The sequence below is a fragment of the Drosophila simulans genome, chromosome 3L (genome assembly GCF_016746395.2).
Source record: "Drosophila simulans strain w501 chromosome 3L, Prin_Dsim_3.1, whole genome shotgun sequence".
Classification (NCBI taxonomy): Eukaryota; Metazoa; Arthropoda; class Insecta; order Diptera; family Drosophilidae; genus Drosophila; species Drosophila simulans.
The window spans coordinates 9,107,621-9,128,015 of NC_052522.2; the positions used below are offsets into that span (position 1 = coordinate 9,107,621).

Consider the following 20,395-nt stretch of genomic DNA (forward strand, 5'->3'; position numbering starts at 1 on the left):
CGCAAATGACAGCAAATCCTCAGGACACCGAAGACGACGAGGACGAGGACGAAGGGAAGCGCACTGCAATTTGCAGCATAAAAATAAATTGGCTGGGGATCAAGCTCGAACTTAAAGAGCCCGGAAAAGCGCAGGTGGCTGTGTGGAATGGGTGGATGTGGGTGTGAAGAGGGCTCGATGCAAATTGCTTAGTTTTATGGCTTTGGCTGCAGCTAATCGAAGTGAAGCCAATGAAAGGTAATAAGAGTTCTGCAAGTGCAGTAGTAGTTGTCGGAAATAAATTGCAATCGAAGCTGGCCCCGGCATATACTTGATTTTATTCGACCCGAGACGACAGAGATAGATAATTGAGTGGCGAAGTGAGTGGAAAATTGATGTACGGCTTCATTGTATTTATGAGATACTTTGCGCACACATTTTCCACCAGCCAAATTGATTACCGCAAATGGCCAACTGCAGCTTTAACTGGATTTTAAATTGTCCTCACCGACATTTCCCACTTACCAACCATTCACAGGATGCAGTGAGTGTAAGCCGCTTGTAAGCCGAGCAAGAAATGTGCCATCCTTTTTCGGTATAATTAAGTATTTACTTTCACTTTGCCGTCCGAAGGGTGAGCGCCATAGCTATAGATGTAGCTGAGACAGGAAGCGGAAATGCGATGCGATGCGGCAGGGAAATCAAGAAGCACAAGCCATCCGAGCACCGACATGAAAACTAAGCGAAAAAGCAATTAGAGCTAAACAATGGGAGCCAAGGGGACGATGGAACGTACGAAGGACGAAGGGCTGGGCAGAACGATGCTGTCTCTGCAAACTTGATATTATGGGGCTGCCATGTGTAAAATGCAGGCGAGCACGAAAATCCCAGAGGGGAGTTGGCAATAAAAGTAGCGTGTGCATATTTCAGGCAAAAATGCAACATAAAAACATTAAACAAATGCCAGACGATGACGCCAAAGAAGAAGAAGAACCAAACACAGATGCAGTTGGAGGGCGATGCAACGGTACGTATACTTCATGTGTCCCTACAACGACTTGCATAACGTATACGTCCCGTTTGCCGCTGCGATAAGTGTGACAAACTGACATGCCTCTCCGAGTTGCTTTACAGCCGATCCAGGCTCGTAATTTGATATGAATTTTCAATTTACACTGACAATTTTCTAACCCGCCACGAGGCAGTTGCCTTTTGCGTGCAACGTGGCGTATTCGTAATTATGGTTCTGCCAACGGCCACATCACAAAAAGCACCAGTTACAGTAACTTCAAAGCTAAAGTCTAAAAGCTAAGCGGCCCCAGGTGCAACGAACTTTGATTAACCCATTTGCTGTTGGTGTGCGACTGAAACACATACAGAAACACCAGAAAAGTGCACTAAACTGGGACATTCTGTGACCAGAGGATCGGGATCGCGCATTTGGTGGCTTTCCTATCAAAGACTAATTAAAAACTTTGGCCAATGCCAAAAGCGCAGAAAAAAAAAAATAGAAAAACGCTTGCCATGTGCAAAGTTTTGTCATTTGAAAATTTAAACAAAAAGCTGAGGCAGCCAGCGGCAGCAACAACAACTGCAACAAGTGCTGCCACTGCCACTGCCGTTGCCGCCGCTTCCTTTGCCACAGTGGCAACTTTGAAATTAATAAATTATTCATGATAAATGAAAGTTTCGCGAGTTTCTCCTCGTGGCGAGGAGAAATTTTCGATGAACTTTTGCTAGAAGAGCCAGTAGCTGAAATCAATGCGAGTGCTGGGTGCTTTAAAATCAATAAAGTCGCGAACGAAGTAAATAAAATAGGACAGCTTTATGTTCGACTCACTGGCCCGGGGACACTGCAATTGCTGGCAAAAATTCAAGAATGGATATGTCAATCAGAACGCGCCGTTAAGCAGCATAATCAAGCTGGCAATGGTTTTTACCCATTTACTTTGCTCGCTCTGCCATCCCTTTTTTATGACTTGCAAACCGAGCCAATACAAACTTTTTGCAGTTTATGTAAAGCCAGTGTACAGGGTAGCTAAAGGAAGTTGCAGACTTGGTAACATAAACAAAGTCAAGAATAAATCGGAGCTACTAAAACTACACACAATCGCAAAATGACAAAAGTGTTTAAATCACTAAAGAAGTTGTTTAAAAAGTGCACTTCCGGTAAATTCAAACCGACAACTTTATAAGTGAGTTTTCTCCATATTTGAGCAATAAGTCCCATTGAGAATCCATTGGGTATGTGACAATTCCACAGGGACTGCGTTACTTCTGCCAGGTGCAGGATTTTTTAAAACGTTGACATGAATAAATATAATAAATGCAGTTTACCACTTTAACAATTTGTCTGACGCCCGTGCACTTTTTTGGCCTGCACCTTGCGAAACGCTTGCTTTTGATTTTTTCCGCATTGGTCCGCGAATCGCGAATCGGGAGTGAAAAATGCATGTGGCACAAATGGCAATCAGCGACATTAATAAATAAAATCGTTGGTCTTTTGCCAACCGACAGTAATAACATGCACGGCACAAACAACAGAAATGAACAAACAAAATGCGATTTGGGCAGCGGGCGAAAAAAAAAAAAAAGCAAAACGAATTTGTTCGCTGTTTGTTGTTTGGTTTTTACTGTTTGCCGTTTGCTGGCAAACAGAACTATGTCAGCATTTTTCATTATGTGCCAAATGGCAACGGAAAGGGAAAGGGCAATTGTTGTGTTGAATTTGGCATCATTTTTTCAAGGCGTCACTTGAGTGGACAGCCATCGAAATGTAATTACAGCGCAGATAGCATATTTTAATTAAATTCTGAAAAATCAAAGGGCAGCGAGGGCAAGACCAGCTATCATGTTCGATGCAATTTTCCAGTACTTCCGGTGTGACACTCGCCGTCATCTCACACGACGGCAAATGGCAAATGGCTAATGGCAATCCATGTGGCAAAGCACACAAAGTTTCCTGAGCGGCTTACGTGGCGTATGCGCAACACAAAGCTGAACAATTTAAATTGCACAAAAAGTGCCAGCACGTTGCTTTCTAATTTTAATTGTGGTAATGCGGTTTGCCGGCTTAAGCCCAAGCCAAATCCCCTTTTTCGGAAAACCCCCTCGGCTTTTAGCCAGGGGGTGCAGGGAAACTCCGAACGGTAACCGCGCTGTTTGTCAAACAAATTAGCAAGCTGCCTAAGAACTTGCAGTAGTTTTGCAACTTTGCTACTTTGTTATTGCAGGGCAAACAATTTTGTGAAAATTTAATTAAACTTTCGCCGAGTGCTGCCACTTTAAAGGACACTTGGCGGAGCCGGAAACTCGAATAAAGGCATCCAGGAGGATGGCAGCCACGATGGGAGCGGTAACGAAAAGGGCAGACGCAAATAAAGACTGTGACGAAAATATGTCAAAATCAAGGCGACTTTTCCGGCCATCGTACGTTGATCGATTGACTCGTTGCCCGAGCCCATTTCATTTCGGACCAAATTGTTGGCAACATTTTTTAACTTTTATTGTTGCTGTCACTGGCAGAAGAAGCGGCGAAGAAGTACGTGTCTCTTCCACGCTCGCCACTCATCAATTTGCCGCCCGACCACCACCCACTGCAATTCGCGCGCCAAAATGGCCAAAAAGGAAATGGGAAACGGGAAACAAGAAGCGCAAAGCGAAAAGAACGTCATCGGACGGGGGAAACAGGGAAAGGGGCAAACAAAAGCGCTTCCAAAAAATTATGCTAGCCCCATTTGCAAACAAGCCACTCGACTGATGCTCAACAACTGCTGCAATTTCGGTTTATAGCCCTCGCTCCTGATCCTGCCAATGCTTCTGTTGCTGTTCCTGCTCCAGCTTCAGCTTTAGCTCCTGTTTGTGTCCTGCTGCAGGACGAGTGCATTTGCAGCTTAAACTCAATCAGCTGTAATTTGCACAATGCGGCACACAGCAAAAGGGGCTTACTGCCATCGAAACGATCCGGAGTGCATTAACCAGGAATCGAAAAACCAGGAACGGGCCGGAGAACAACATAATGCCAGGCAATCGGGCAGCCCCAACAGCCCAGTGGTCATCATCTTTGGTCGGCCAGAGTTTGATGGCCACCGCAGACACGCTGAGCTTGTGTGAGTCCAAAAGTCCAGAGTCCAGAGTCCAATGCCCAATGCCCACTCGTCTAGATAAACACACGGCTATCCGCTCGGTAGTTAATGATTATGCCAGATTTTCGTTTGCACTGACTGCACGGAATTTGCGTATTATTTTAATGTCGATAATACCCGAATAAATGCTTCATTTACCGGCGGCGAGAATGCCGGTCGAGTTGATTTCAAGAGGTATTGCAAAATTACTGAATGAATCAGAAATCTCGCCACTTACACGGCCAGCAAACGATTGCCAGTCAGATTGCCTGTAGTTATTGTAAAACAGGCACTCGAAAAAAATGTTTATATTCCCTAACGTAAGTTGATTTATACAAGAAAACTTATTTTTGTAACACAAAGTTGTCACATAATTAATAATAATAATAATAATAATGTTAATCTGTATACAAATATTTTTATATGCAAATAAAATTATTTTTCTACTCTTTTATTTAAATTCAATATGAATTTACATTTTGCATTGTTTATCTTCAAATAATAGGCTTTTTTACTTAAGCACAAAAACCGGTTTAAAAATTCAAATGCGTTCTGCGCGTCATATTTTGCGAGTGTCCTGCGCGTGTGTGTGCAGAAGTAAAGGATTTTAAGTTCGCAAATGGACACAAAATGCGATTTCCAGCTTATTGGTTTGGCATTAATAATTTAATGGGCCCTGCTTTTTGGCCGACGACAGCAGTTGTTTAGTTTTGATTTCGTTTTCGATTCCGATTCTTACAAGCTGGTCACAAAGCACTCTGTAATATCGCATATGCTGCGGATCCGGTGAAAACGAGTTGAGCCACCGGAAATGCCCATTTTCTGGCCGTTTTTTCGCTTTTCCCAGGACCATTGTCACCTTTTTTTTTTTGTTGCTGGTCGCCCAAGGAGCTGCGAAGAAAAAGCGGAGCAAAAACAACTGTCAGTGGCTTGTTGCCTTTTTATTGCGTTCCCTTTTTTTTTTTTGTATTTTTGTGTTTTTTGATTTCTCAGCGTGTGTGTGAAGAGGGTAGCTTTTTATGCGTCCTGTCAACGCAGCAGTTTCTTGGGCTTGAGCTCGGGTCCTCGAAATCCCAGTGTCGGCTGACAGCCGGCTGTTGGCAGTTGCCAGTTGCCAGTTCGTAGTTGGCAGTTCCTGTTCCTGTTTCTGTTCCTCTTCCTGTTGCACCTAATCGCATAAATGTGCTGCCAATGAGTGGACCTGCTGCATATTTCATAAGCCAAACGGGCCTGATGTTTCCACCCACCTGGGAAGGCATGTCAAAGCAAAAGCTAACAGGATCATCTGACTGGGCACAGAGCAAAAAAATACAGCTTTAAGCGAAGGACATTTAAGAATTAGTCATGTTTTTGAAAAGCGTTAAATGATAATCGACATACACTTCTTTAAGTGCAGATAAAACTCAACATATAAATAGTTTTCAAATAAACAAGTTTCCTAATATTTAAGCTATACCAGATCTTTCAGTGCACCAAAAGAGATAACATATCTGGAGCTGCAGTCGTGCTGCAGATTTAAAGTTTTTAAGTTCCCTGGGCCATCATTTTGCCTGGACACCATTGATGGGCATCGCCAGCTTACCTGACTACCCAACAAAAGCGCTTTGGAAGTGTGGCAGAAAAAAAGTAGGGGGTGGACTGGAGGAGGAGATGCGACAGGCGGAGGCAACTTATTTGGCAAAGGATTTGGCCTGGCTTAATGATAGTTTCAATTATCGCCCATGTCCCAGCTTTGTGCACCATTGCACATGGTACAGACCTCAGATTTCAGATTTCAGACCTCATGGCAAACAGGAGCAATGCGTTCGGGGCCCTCGATGCTTGCTTATCATTTGGCCATAGTTCTGGACGTCCTCCTGGGTTTTGCTCATTATGGCGGGAAGCCAGTTGGCGGCGTTACACCCAACTCAGCCTTGTGTGTCTGGTCGTGTGACAATGGGAAGTTATGGCTCAGCTGGAAAATGGGGAAGCCTTAAAGGTTTCTAGCACGGAAAACGGCTCACTGGCTCCTTAAATCACTGCGATTCTGGTTGAGAAACTGGGCTGCTTCCGCTTTTCGACCATTTATTTAAGTTGCACTCAACACAAAGTAAAATCGGCTACATTTGATTGCCCGTTCTGGCTTTACTTTAGTAGCCTTTTGGCCATTGGCCCCTCGCAACTTTCGTTTCGTTTCGTTTCGTGCTCAGCGAAAGTTAGTCAATGCGCGCAATTTGCTAAAAATAAACAGACTGGAAAAAAAGTCAGGATGGGTGCGATATTGAAAGGAATGGGGAATGCCAAATGCCCTGAGGTATCGCAATCAAGCGGCTAAAAATCACCTTCAAATCGATGGTATTTCACTTCTGCATAAATGTTTTTAAGGCACTGCAAAACCATGAAAATGTGAGTAAAGTAGTAAAATGAATGAATGATAAATTTGCACAACAAATTGCTTTTACTAAAATACAAAGTATATATTAATTTCATATGAATATAAAACTCATATGAAATGTAAATTTGCATATCATATGCGCATCTGAATTTAATCGCTCAATATATTGTTTGATGATTTGGAAAAATAGTATGCCATTATGAATTTATAATTAACCTTTTACGATCTAAAAAAAGTCCTCTAAAAAGTTCGCATATCTTCTTGGGGCATTTTGTACATGAAAACGTACCCTTCGATTTCAGGGTATAATGAGGGCCATTGGTAACTTGAGTCTTTGCTACAAAGTGTTCTCCTTGCCATTTCTCCCCTTTTTTTTATTTTGTCCCCTCTTCATTTCTGTTTGTACTGCGCTTTTGGCGGCAATACGGAAAGGAATCCCCGGAATCGGGAATCGAAGGCGGGACAGGGTCCAAAGTTCCTTCTTATTCCGAGTCGACTTTTGGCTGTTTGAGTTTTCATTTTTATGATATTGTAATATATTTGCTTTCAGCTCGTAATTGACATGGGTCGTTTGTTTGGCCAGCAGCTTGCAATGAATTCTTTCGCATTTTTCAGTGCCTGAAAATTGATTTTGGCGCAGGGCATTTTATACATTTTTTCTATATTTCTATATTATCATTTTTTTTTTTTTTTTTTTTTTTGTGCGTACCAAATTGGCCGCGCTCCGGTTACCTCAAAAGGTTGACTTGGCCACTCGGCTTTTGGGAAAGAGCTGTAGTCGCTGTTTGTTCAGCTGCCAGTTCATTGGCAGTTTCTGGAAGCTTATTAAATTTCTTGGCCTAACTTTGTAATGGCTTCATTTTTAGTCTTTATTTTTCTCTCTTATTTTCTTGGAATTTTTTGCCAGAATTTTTGATGGCACAAAATTTGCATGGGAAAAAGTCAGAACATCAAATCTCCGCTCACAATTCATAATCACGCCCCAAGGTGGCATCAAGCGAAATGAGTGTCGCATTTATGTGCCTTCCTGTTGAAATGCGAGTTTGTATGCGTGTCGAAAATACAACTTTCTCCCGGAAGGCAGTGTCAAATTGATAATCATTTGGCCCCGAAAAGCTTGAGGAATTTGGCAAAATATTAAGACGCATAAATTCAAATGCGAGCCAAGCCGCAAAAACTTATGAAGGACATAAAAAAGTTACCCCCGACAAATTAAAATACTTCCGGCTAAATACTTGGCAGAACAACTAACCCACAAGTATGCACATTAGTGTGAGTCCTGGGCGAATATCCTTATGCCTGAGTGTGTGTGTGTGTGTGTGCGTAAATGTGTCGGTCTACGCCCTTTGGAAGTTTTTGAGCGATTTTCAGTGGCTCAATGCGCTCACATTGGCCCATTTCTACGCAACTTGCCAAACAAATATAAAAATAAATTGTTGTAATAAAGCGCCAAGCCCACACACACACACACACACCCACAGTATCTGAATCTGCTTGGCTTAGACTTTGGCTGTATCTTTTCTATTGCCACGTTGTTGAAATCTATTAGCCACATTTAGTGTGGCTCATAAAATTCTATTGCATCATTTGTTTCTGGTAACTGGTCGGGTTCCGGTCCTGCTCCTGCTCGTGCTACTCCTTTTAGCCACTTGCTCAAGGATCCCTTTCTGTTCTGGTTTTTCGGTTAACGCAGAAGTATTTCAAAACAAGTTTTCTTCTTTTGGCTGGCGTAACAATTTGCCGCGCTTTCGCACATCGCTTCTTGCTGCTGATAAGCAAATGAGTTTATGGACATCCAGGGGATTGTGCTCCTACATACATACGTACATACAAACCCATTTATAAGCAACCCGACCCCACTGAACCCTTAAGTGCTATGAGTTACAGCCATTGCATGTAGCCTGTCCCATTGTCCTGACCTCCACTTTGGTTCGAAGGAACAGTGATGGCGTCTAATTTGTTCAATCCCCTGCCGCCCATGCCCCTCTTTTAGCGTTGACGAGTTTTGTGGCCCGTTGGAAGCCAAAAGCCTTTTGGCCTAATGCGCTTCAAACTATGCAGCAGCACGCAAAACAATTTCAACTCGGCCAGCAGCAATTTCCAATGATTTGCCATAAGTTTTGCATTAAAGCTAGTCCTGAAACGGCGGATGAACGTATAGTGCGGGCTATGGAAATGTAACTATACCTTTTGGCTAAAATATGAATGTCTAAGCATACATATTATTCAAAACTGAGGCAAAAATATGACAGAATTATTATTTGACCTGACGCTTAAAACAACTAATATTTTTTGCAATGACAAATACTAAATATATTATTAGATTTTTATATGGGTATGTATATGAGCCCTATTGTTTTGACCACATCTGTACTATTCATGCCCCGACCCCGATCGAAACTGGTCAAATGGGGTTGAGGCTATCGATGGGCCTCGTTCATTGCCAATTCCATAGCCATAGACCATAGCCATTCCCTGGCCTATGCTGTGTGCCAAATGTCAATCACTTTGAAAATGTAGTCAAATCAACTGTCAAATAAGCGTTGCATTGCCCCACATGCGTGTGTGTGTGCGTGTGCGAATGCGAGTGTGTGTGCGGTGTGTGTGGTGTGTGCGCAGCACTCAACGGCAATTCAATTGAAATCAAATATGCAACAGCAATCGAGTTACCCAACGAGACGGTTGCCACGCCTCCCCGCCTCCTTAACGCCCCTGCTCCTCCGGGGAACTGCTATAAATGTTGCTTGGCGTGTTATGTAGGTGTTTGCAAGTATGTCACCATCATCACCCTGTTTTCATGGAAAGAGGGGCGGGGGGATTGGCCACTGCTGTGTGCAAACAAACATTGTTGTAATTGCTGAAAGTGTGTCAAAATGACAGGGAATCCGAGTGTTTGGAAACATTGAGAGAAGGAACCCGAAACTTCCTTGGAAACGAAGCCCAAATAGTTTGCCGAATTTAAATCTTATTACTTCACTAAACACACCTGAAATTGAGTCATGAATCCCACGTTAGTCTGTTCTTCAAGTTCTCTGGAATATAAATCAAGCCATAAACGAGTAAGAAAAAATGTGTGATTTAATATTGAAAACCATACCGATTTAAATTGCTTAATTTTTATTGAAGTGCTTTATGGATAGCATAATTTCATTTCAGCATAAACCGCATATCCCTAGAAATAGCGACAGACGTAAAAACACCTGGCCAACACAGCTACACACACACACATCCATATGTATCTACATAGATATAAACGTATAGATTATACCCTCATAGTCCACACAGACACTGACAGACAGATCATTAGCAGGCAAGCGTAAAAAACGCTGATTAACGAGTCCTTGGGGAGAAAACGGACTCCCGAGCGAAACGAACTAAACCGGCTTCCGGTCAAACCGTCGGTGTCCTTGCTCCTCGGGCGTAGATTACAAACATAAATTTAAATTATGTTAAACAATACACCAATTCAAGGACATTGGCAATGACATTTATTATATAATTTATAGCCCCTTTATTGGCGCCAAAATGCCATTGGGCGACTCTATAATATTGATTGCCAAATAATTGAGATTTTTTCTTGCGCATAAAATTTGTTACCATATTTTATGGTCATACTAGAAAATTACACAACCGCCCACCAGCAGACATATACATATATCTATATGTCTATTTAGTGTGGGCGTGGCAAAATAGGCCACTGGAAAAAGAAAGAAAAAGTATATAGCCACGCTCACAAGCTCGTTTGCCCGTTTATGATCTGGGACCAGAAGCTGAGAAATATCCTTGGGCATCAAAGTCATAGTAATAATCACAGGGAAAGGTTGCCCCAGCCAGGGGCGGCAAAAGGGCGTGGCAAAGGGCCCCAATAAAATGCCGAATGCCGAAATAAAATCGAAATAAAAATCAGCAAAAAGGTGCGAATATATTGTCAAGGAAAAAAAAGCGGTAGCTTAGCTAAAATGGCCAGTCGAATGGCCCGAAATGAAAGGTGCAGGTGTGCTGGCGAAAAAAGATTTTCACTGAAATGTTTTTCTTCCTCTTTGCGGTGTTGATTTGCCAAAGATTAGGGGCGGTCGGTCGCTGGCCTAATCCCAAAAAAGGAGACGACTTTCCGAGACACAAACAAAAAAAAAACACACTCAAATGACGAATGCGCGTGGTGCTTAAAAGTTCAGCCGGAAAGTAGGCAATATTTTTTTTTATATTTTTGAACAAAAGCTCCAATAGCCAGCGCGGAACAATTTTTATAGCTCTATGGCTATATAAACACCTACAGCAGTCATATAATTTACCGCCTTTTGCGAGTTCATAAAGCCAGGGAAAGGGGAATGGAATGGTCCGGCCAGGAATAGGCAACAAAATTCTAATTATCAAATGGGAAGCATCGTAAACAGAAAACAGTAAAAAAAAACTTTTAAAAGATGTTTAAGATGAGTATTTATTCAAAATTAACAAGCAAAACAATTGGATAGATCTTAGCACTATGTGCGCTTTTGACTACTAAGAAAATAAAATCTTCCTCTTCACTTAGGATATGATTTTTAGTGTAAAGACTAAATATCAAAGTGCACCAGCTTCCAGAATTTCCACTTATTAAGCCAACAAAGCTACAACCAAGTCTGAGCCCAGTTCATGCCTGCCAGGCAAAAAGCCACTTGTTTATCTCATTTCATGCAAATCCCGAGCCCCAAAAAGCACAGAACTTTCAGTGCAAATAAATTTACATTAGCGACAATCGACTTTCACATGAACTGAAGGACCGAGGAGCGTTTTTCGCCAAATAGGGTTGCAGTTCGGTGGGGAAAATGGAGAAACTGGGGAAGGGCAGAGTCAAAAGTGAACGTCAACGGGAACGCACTTGCCGGGGATTAGCGCAAGGATTGACTTTAAGACGTCAGCCACCGGGTACATAAGCACTCTGATGCGGCAATAAAGAAAAAAGGCGACCCAGCAAAAGAGTCCTGGCATAGTCCTGGAAAAATTGGTGAGGGTGGCGGAAGCAGCAAGCTGAATGTCTGCTACGTCTGTGCCGACGAAATGGCATAAATTTCAAAGTTTATTGCATAAATTGTCGTATTTTGAAAATCTTATTGCCTTTATAATGCTCCGACCAGGCACTGGGCCCACCTGTCTGCCCTCCAGCGAGTCCTGCGAGTCCTGTGATTCCAGTGAGCCCTGCATCCTGCCAGGATTCTGTTACCGAGCCATGCGACTAGGGCATATCATTTACTTGTTTGTGGCAAAGGCTCCTAGGCGCCTGTTGGCTGATGCTCGGGAGTTTTTATTGCGATAATAATCATAAAACATGCACTTAACAAGCAGCTTGAAATATGAGACCCCGACGTAGCTCGAACTTAAATTTTTGCACATATTTATTGTGGGGTAGCTTATTTATTTAGCCAACCGGAGGGCAAATAAACAAAAGGGGAAGAAATTGCGAAATTGAGACTGCAAGTTGGAAATCAACCTCGACTTAATTGGGTATGTCGGCTAATTCGTTTGTAGGCACAAACAAATTTGTTAACAAATTTGCGTTAATGCCATAAGAAATATTTACACAGTTTTACCCACTTCTTATTTATGTGCGTATGTCGAAACGACGAGCATATATACAGTTGCGGTAACAATAATAGCACCAAAAGCACATTTCGTGTTTGCCCTATCGTTTCTCTATTTTCTGACATTTTTTCAAAATTTTTTCCACTAATCTTAAATACTACAATGATTTTCAATTGAAATAATAAAATTGGTAACAGATCTAATGGATATTTTAAAAATAATTGGTAAAACAAAGAAAAACCTCCAAATTTAGGCGGTAACAAAAATAGCACTGTTTCTCGTATTTTGCTAAAACTAACTAAAAAAATAAAATAAGAGTTCAACAAATGGATTATATCTTAAGAACTATGTTTAAAGAATCTTAATATTTGGTTGCGTGACCATTGTAGGCAATGACAGCTGCGCATCCTCTTGGCATGGAGTCCACCAAGTCCTGGTACCGTTTTTGAGGAATTTTGCTCCATGAATCCTTGATCCTCGATCCCCCATGAATCCAAAGTTTCTCGTTATGGTTGGGCTTGGCTTCAGAAACCTTTTTTTCACGTCCGCACAAAGTTTTTCGATTGGATTCAAGTCGGGTGACTGATCATTACTCGGATCGATTTCTGCTCAAACCACTTTCGAGCCTTCTTCCTCGTGTGTTTTGGGTCGTTATCCTGTTGAAATGTCCAAAAAAACGGCATTTCATCCTCGGCATATAGCGCCATCACATTTTCCAGGATATCTGTGTAAATGTGCTGATCCATGATGCCTTGAATCATATGAGTCGGATCTACTCCATAGTATGAAAAGCACGCCCATACCATGATGTTTGATCCCCACTGCTTTACCGTCTTAAAGGTGAAGCGAGGATTATTTTCAGTTCGTGGTGGACGCCGAACATAAGACCGAGAGCCTTTCCAACCAAAAAACCCAATTTTGCTCTCATCTGACCACAAAATGTGGCGCCACTTCTCCACAGGCCAGTCCTTGCGTATCTTGGCATATTCGATTCGCTTTGCCACATGCTTCACAGTCAAAAGCGGGACTTTTCTGGGACTGCACACATTATGGTTGTTTTGTCTTAAGTGTTTGCGAACTTTTTCCACGTTTGCAGCTATCTGAAGCTCCTTCTTCAGTTCCGTCACCGGCTTAAAAGGCTCCTTCTTGCTTTGCCGAACCAAGCGCTTGATCTCCACATTGGACATAGAGGGCTTTCTTCCACGTTTTTCGTTATTTTCGACAAACAGCAGTGCGTTGCGGATCATATTGTTTGAAAAACAAAAAAAACCGTCTCATTTTAGCGTAGGTTTTACCTTCACAGATCATGTTTTTAATCAAATTCCTTATTTCGACGGTAAAATGCTTTCCCCGACCCATAACTAGAGAATTTTTGGTCTTCTTTTGAAAAAAATTCAATTAAAACCTTTAATGCAACTCCTTTTTTCAAAATATGTCGAAAAAAAACCCAAAGCAATCACTCCTATTAATTTTATTCAGCAAAAACGTGGTCAGTGCTATTTTTGTTACCGCCTCATTTAGCGCCCTTTTGCAGAAAGTGCCCAAAAACAAAAAGAACCGTTACATTGAGAGAGTCAAAATTTCTTGCTTAGAGAGACAACATATGGTACTTATTATTCATGCAATCAGACTTTAAAAAAAATAAACATTCAATACCTTTTTTTAGGAAATAAACTTTCCACCTGCAGTAGTGCTATTATTTTAACCGCAGCTGTATGTGATGCCATAAATTCAATTGTGGGGAGTGTATCTTAAGTAAGCCTTTCGACCTTCAATGAGGCATGTGCCGGCAGCAACTCATTAAGTCGTTGGATAGGAAGGGATGTCCTGGCTCGAATTGGGTTGTGTGGGAAAAAGGGCGGTGTGGAAAAGTCGTGGGACGGGCGGTCGCTTTGGTGGCCCTGCTGTTGCGGTTTATTTTCGGCTGTTATTATTTGTTTAATGAAATAAACGCACGACTTTCATCTTCATAAAACGGCATTATGGCATTAGCGCCGCAAATTTATGGGGCTCACCCCTCTCTTCCAACTTAACACCCTTCCGCCCACAATCGTCTCCGAAATGCGGAAAAACACCAGCAAAGTAATGCCACAACATTAACTTGCAAATACTCTTTAAGCCACTTATTTCATAACTTTCACATGTTTTTCATCAAGTAAGTAAAAGTCTTAATGTTTTTGTATTTAAAATGTGACAGTTTTATATTTTAAGTAATATTTTCAGCAGTGGTTCGTTGAAAATATAATCCAAGATCTCAATAATTTTCTTTTCCAAGCTCCCAATTTGCTCTATTTGTAGAAAAATATCAGTTCCAAATGTGTAACAAATACATTTGCTAATATGACCCTTGTGATAACCACCTCGCTATGAGTGCATACAATTATTTTAGCTAGATTCCAAAATATTCTGTGGAAATTGCCATACAACATTTGATTAAACGAAATATGGCTATGCAGGCTAGTGTCCTGTATTCAATGATAGTTAACTCAACTAATTTAAAAATGTCGATTTTTCTTGGCTTTATTTCGCAAACAGATCAAATTGAAGTCCTAGCAATTTGCCATCAGTGAGTGCGTCATAAGGGCCAGGATGCCGGAGTTTGCCAGAGTCTCTACAACGTTGCTAACACGCTCGTTGCTCATTGCACCGCCGTATCGGGCAATGAACGCGGTGGCAGCCACACCGTAGTAAAGATGGTTGCCGTCCTTGGTGGCCAGATACAACGTGGAGCCGATGTTGCCCAACAGAGCTAGGTCCTTCAGCGTTTCCGTGGAGCTGTCCCAGTCCTCGCTCATCTTGCCGATCATGTCGTAGAACAGTGGGATCAGCGACATGCAGTGCACCAGCGCCACTCCCGACTGATCGGATACCAGGTAGAACTCGATGTTGGCCAGTGGTAGCAGGATGACCTCCAGTATGCTGGCCGAGATTACAAAGGTGCGTCCGCACTCGTCGGGCTCTTCGGTAAAGGAGCGCACCACGCCCAGCAGCCCGTGGACCAGGCTGAAGGATGCCGCCAGGTAGGCATACGGATGGTCCGCCGGGGTCAGTGAGCACATCGTGTAAGCGCAGGCCGAGATCAGCAGCAGATTGACCAGAGCCCCCACCACATTCATTTTCTATCGATTCTATCACTGTTTGGTATCTCGATATGTGACTTCAATTATTTGTTCCGAACACAAGAACTAACTAATTTTGAGTGTTGCTAGCTTGGAATGCTCTGGCTCAGGAATGACTGAAGACCGATTCCAGGCCAACTCTGTTATTTTCCAAGATCTCAATTATTTTCTTTTCCATGCTTCCAATTTGGTATATTTGTAGAAAAATATCAGTTCCAAATGTGTAACAAATATATTTGCTAATATGACCCTAGTGATAACCACCTCGTTATGAGTGCATACAATTATTTTAGCTAGACTCGAAAATATTCAGTGGAAATTGCCAGACAACATTTGATTAAGCGAAATATCATATGTGTATGCAAATAATAAATCCATGAATTTACTGAATATTTTAAGCCCTATTGCCTCATATTCCCAATCAAATATTAGGGGTACAAATTTGTAATTACTGGTGGGAATTTTCATATACCCCATGAAGAGTGCCCAACTCCAGATTATTCCATTTGGTTGTGTTTTCGGTTGTGGTGATTTTTATGAACTTCGCCGAGCTTTAAACTTTCTGTGGCATACTTTCCGGCGTGCATGGGTTCACAGGCGCTACGTGGGGTCAAATTCGTGAGTGGGTGTGTCGTGTGCGTGTGTATAACTGTGTGTGAGTGCGATAAACGGGTGTGGGACGCTTAATGTGGCCCTGCAGTTACTTATAGTGCTGCATCTGCTAACCCAATTCCCGGGGAAATGTCATGGCCAAAACGCTCCGTCATGCAATCATTGGGCGCAATCAGGACACACACACACACGCTTTGCATGCACCATTTGCAGGGCTCATTTGCTCCGAAAGCAGCCACAAACCATAAGGCCTCCCTTCCCCCACTCCCTTCTTCGGCCCACCAAAAAACATATAGAAAATGTAATTTTCATATTTCTTGCCAAAAAGTTCTGCTGGCAAGCCAACGACAGTAACGGAAGGAAAGTTTCCCAGTGATGCATGGCTGGCCTCTTACCAAGTTCACAAGGCGCTGAAATGTCTACCATAAAGAATTGGGGGCGGAGGAAGACTTGGCTGATGGAAAAAAAAACCTCGGAACGGTTACATCCACATGGCATTAACAATTGATCAGGCGGGGCTTGGGATTGGGGTGCAAAGCGAAAAAAGTGTTATCAAGTAGACGAGTAGACAACAACGAAAAAATTGAAAAGAAATAATAGCAGGTGCCGAATTACATGAAAAATCACTTAGGAAAATTAAATTTCACATATTTTTCACTTCAACACCGAGACACGCGGTCATGTCTTAGAAGTTGCTCCTCCTACCATTCAGACGCATCTGTGTGTATGTGTTTCACCACCGCAAAACATGAGTAATGCGATGTTGTTCGCCAGGATCTGGATGAGATGAGATGAGTTGCCAGGTGCTAGGCAAGATTGTTAATGCATTGTCTCAAAATAGAAAACTTCGGGCCGATGGAAATTCATTTAAAGTCATCTAAATCAATTACATTATTCAGCACTTGCTGTCAAAAACAGGGAGAAAACTGCCAAAACTCTGGCACTGCTGCGATGAGGGGGTATATAACAAAAAACAAAAATCCGAAAAAAAACTACGCAAAGCTAAACAAATCAAAATGTAAATCCATCTGAGGGGATGAGAGAAAGTGAACCCCTTTTGAAATGCTTCTAGAATTGCACAAATAAAATATAAATACGCACACAGACCAAAGAATTTGAAAATCGTTTTTGTCGTTCTGCAGATTAGCAAATAATGCAGGAGACGCAGACAGAAATAGAAATAAAAATAGAAATAGGAATCGGAATCGGAACACTCAGCTGGGGATTTACTCCTTGCGGCTGCTGCATCTTCCTAAATATTCACCCACACTTATCACGATCTTTTTTCCAGTCCGCAACACAGAGAAAAATTCCTTAGCATTCCTAAATAATGAAGTTGTTGTAAATAAAAAAATAAGTAAAACAGAACATTACATATTCGCATACTTTCAACTTTATTACTTAATAATAATAAGAATTTTAATGATATTCTAAAGATTTAATTACAATGTATAGAATGCCGTGCTTTTATATATTTCAGACGAAGTATTAAATATCTCTTTAATGATATATATTTATCAAGAAATCCAAGTTTTAAATATTATTCCTTTTTCTTCCAGTGCACTTTTCCTTCTGCTGGCTTTGGCCAATGATGCTTGACATTTGGCAGTGCCAAGTCGTCGTCAACGCCACAGCACCTACACACACAGTTCGCACAGTTCGAGGGATTCAGCCAAGACAAAGAGGGAAAACAAACAAACAGACAAATAAAAATACTCAAATCCGTTGGCCAAAGCCAAACAGGAGTCATCGTTGTCGGGGATCCTTGAAAGTTTTCACTCGACTGCCTTTCGAACGCACTTTCCGGGGCAACATCTTTTGTACAGGGAAATTCTTGGGCCATAAGCTCCAGCCACACGCACATCAATCACATCACCGAAAAACAGACGAAATTTTCGTGGTGGCAGGGGGCACGGGCCAACTTAATTTCTCATGTTACCTGCCCACAAAACTTAAGCAACATTTGATTGAAATCATTTTCAACAAGTCAAGTGATGGATGATGGCCGACATGTCGTGGGATTAGAATAATGACGATGGGAATCGACATTTGATTTTGTGCGGCATGCCGCAAATATTAGTTTGGCCCCCCCATCTAATTGTCTGCAGATTAAGATTTCGGCATCAATACTTTCGCATTCCGTTTTGTTACTTACCATTTGAATTAATCTTTGCCAAAGTTGCAACTTAATTTTCCGCGACTCAATCGAGAGGCAGAGGCAAAGAGCTTTGAAGCTTTTTACATCAATTTCTTGGCAAAAAGTTTGCGCACAAAACTTCTTGGCCAAGTTTTATGAGTGCTGTTAAAAGTTTATTAAAAACCGCAAGCAAAATATTATTCCTAAAATGCAAAAGAATTTGGATAACGGAAAAAATCGCTCAGTTTAGTTGAACCGAGGCTTATGTCCAATTTAGTTAGCTATTTCAAGGTCGTTGGTTTTAGCCTTTGTTTTATGCAATCTATATGTTGATGTAACGCAATCTGTTACAGGGTTCAATTAAACGACGCACACACGGAAAAGCGATGGAAATTGAATTTTAATGAATCAACGTTTGTGCAGCCAGAAAGAGATGGCTATGGTGGGCGAGAAAGAGATAGAGGGTGAGACACCCGCACATGTCGCCGAATGGCGGCCATTTATTTTGCGAAAAAATAAAATTGAAAAATAATTTCGTTTTAAAAAAAAATATGTATCTTCTCTCTGTGCCCCGTTTAACGCCAGAGATTTGCCAATCGACATTGATTGATGAAAATTGATAAATTGTGAGCGCAGCAGATACCAAGCGGCGTATGAGCAACAGAACTAATTGTGCGAATTGCGTATACGACACGTGCAACGTGCACCTAAAGTTTGTCATGCTTGCGAATTTATTTACGACTTGTTCGGTGCTGGGAGTTGAGAGTTAAGACTAGAAGAGCGCAACAGCGAATGTCAGCAACAGACGATCAAATTGTAAACTCCTGCACATAAATCTCAAGTTTTTTGTGTCCTGCTGTCATAACTCTCCCACACGGATACACACACACGAACACACATACAAATACAGTGAAATACACAGGACCACACCTGTTTCGTCCTGAACTTTTTGTGCAGTTTCATGAATTGCGTGACGCATTTTTACGTGCCTCCCCAACCCGCAGACTTGTTTTTTTTTGTGGGTCAACAGCGAGGAGCAAACATTTTACGCAGAATTCTGCCTTAAAGCATTCACAATGTCTGGCCAAATAACTTTTTGATATCAAAACACTTACCAATACAGCGAAACTTTTTGCGCAAAATGCCCCAAAGCCGTGAAGAGCAATGAACAAAGGTTGAACTTAAAATTTGAAGGCGAAGCTGATTTTGATGGCAACTTTAAGAGCAAACCCCATTCCATCCTGCCAGCGTTTACAATAATTTCTTATTAAATTTTTGAACGCAACAAACCCCCGCCCCAGGCTTCGATTGGAAATTCATGAAACTTTGCCCAAGTAATGTTTATTTTTTCTGCCCCATCCCACTCTCTTCTATTTTCCATTGTTGAAGTAATTTGCACGGCAAGGAAAACAAGCAGAATGCCAAAGCAAACAATTCCAGCTCGTGGAACATTTTTGATTGATTTCATTTGCCTGGCATTTGCAGCGGGTAATTGGCCAGGTAGGTAGTTAGGTCTACGCGATGCCTAGTGGGCTTGTTAGCCAAAAAACACGCTGGCCGAATAATGCAAAACCGGAGCTGCATCGCCTAAGTGGCCGACGTCGACACCCAAATTTATATTAAAAGCCAATGCTGGGCAGGCCTAACTCGGCTTTTTGCTTTATTATTATGCAAATTTCTCGACGCTACCGAACTAACAATGTCATTTCCGCATAAAAACGCCATTAACGCGCCACATTTCCGTCGCAATTGCCGCCATTTATAAAACGGTCCGCAATTTGGCCAACAACATCAAGGGACGAGGCTTTCAGCATGAGCCAGCAAATTGTTTGCGTTAGTTTTTGCAATTGACAATGGTCGCGGAATGAAGCTGCTGCCACCTAATTGACCAAATAAGTAATGGACGTGCGACAAATTACAGCCAAAGGAAAAATAAACGGGGTGGCAAAAGGATATTTTGGAGGTAAGAAGGAGGCAGCCTCTGCCTCAAAGGACATTTTGTTGGTTACTTTTGCGGTAATTTAGGAAATATGTTAACAATTTATTGCAGTTTCTTATCTAGATTTTTTGAAAATTATTTGGAAAGAAATTTAGTGATATCGGGAATTTTGGAAAAACATTCTATAAAATTTTATTCTATTTTAAAAAATATGAAATATGATATGTTTTATGATATGATTCGCCACATTAATCCTCACATTTATTTGCTGAATAAAAACATTAGTTAAAATTAATTTTTACTGTGTATGAAACAAACCACTGAGAGCAGCGACGAGAAAATTTGACAAATTCGACAAACGCTCGTAAATCATTGCCACCTTTTTGGCCAGGCGAGTTGGATAGTTGGTTGGGCTAACCAGCCATCGGAATTCCCCACGGCGGCTTCCATGGGATTGAGTTGGAGCCTTTGTTGCCCGCTTCCAAATGCCAAATGCCAGTCGTCGATGTTGCTGTTGTCGCTGCTCATGTTGCTGCCACCGATGTTGTTGCT

At 41.8% G+C, this 20,395-nt stretch overlaps 1 protein-coding gene and 1 long non-coding RNA gene across 2 annotated transcripts; both read right to left on the reverse strand.

Annotated features, from left to right (window-relative positions):
- Positions 1 to 7,979: 7,979 nt before the first annotated feature.
- LOC27208452 lies at positions 7,980 to 8,664 on the reverse strand. Its single transcript, XR_001600874.3, has 2 exons — positions 8,305 to 8,664; positions 7,980 to 8,242 (listed from the first exon to the last, which is right to left on the reverse strand). It is a non-coding gene; the product is annotated as an uncharacterized LOC27208452 (long non-coding RNA).
- Positions 8,665 to 14,530: 5,866 nt separating this feature from the next.
- LOC6740409 lies at positions 14,531 to 15,279 on the reverse strand. Its single transcript, XM_002077230.3, has one exon. It carries the CDS (start codon positions 15,150 to 15,152, stop codon positions 14,586 to 14,588), a length of 567 nt encoding a protein of 188 aa, XP_002077266.1. The 5' UTR covers positions 15,153 to 15,279; the 3' UTR covers positions 14,531 to 14,585.
- Between the last annotated feature and the right edge of the window lie 5,116 nt (positions 15,280 to 20,395).

Coding starts and splice junctions, on each gene's coding strand:
- LOC6740409 (XM_002077230.3), bottom strand. CDS start 15,152: ATGAATGTGGTGGGGGCTCTGGTCAATCTGCTGCTGATCTCGGCCTGC.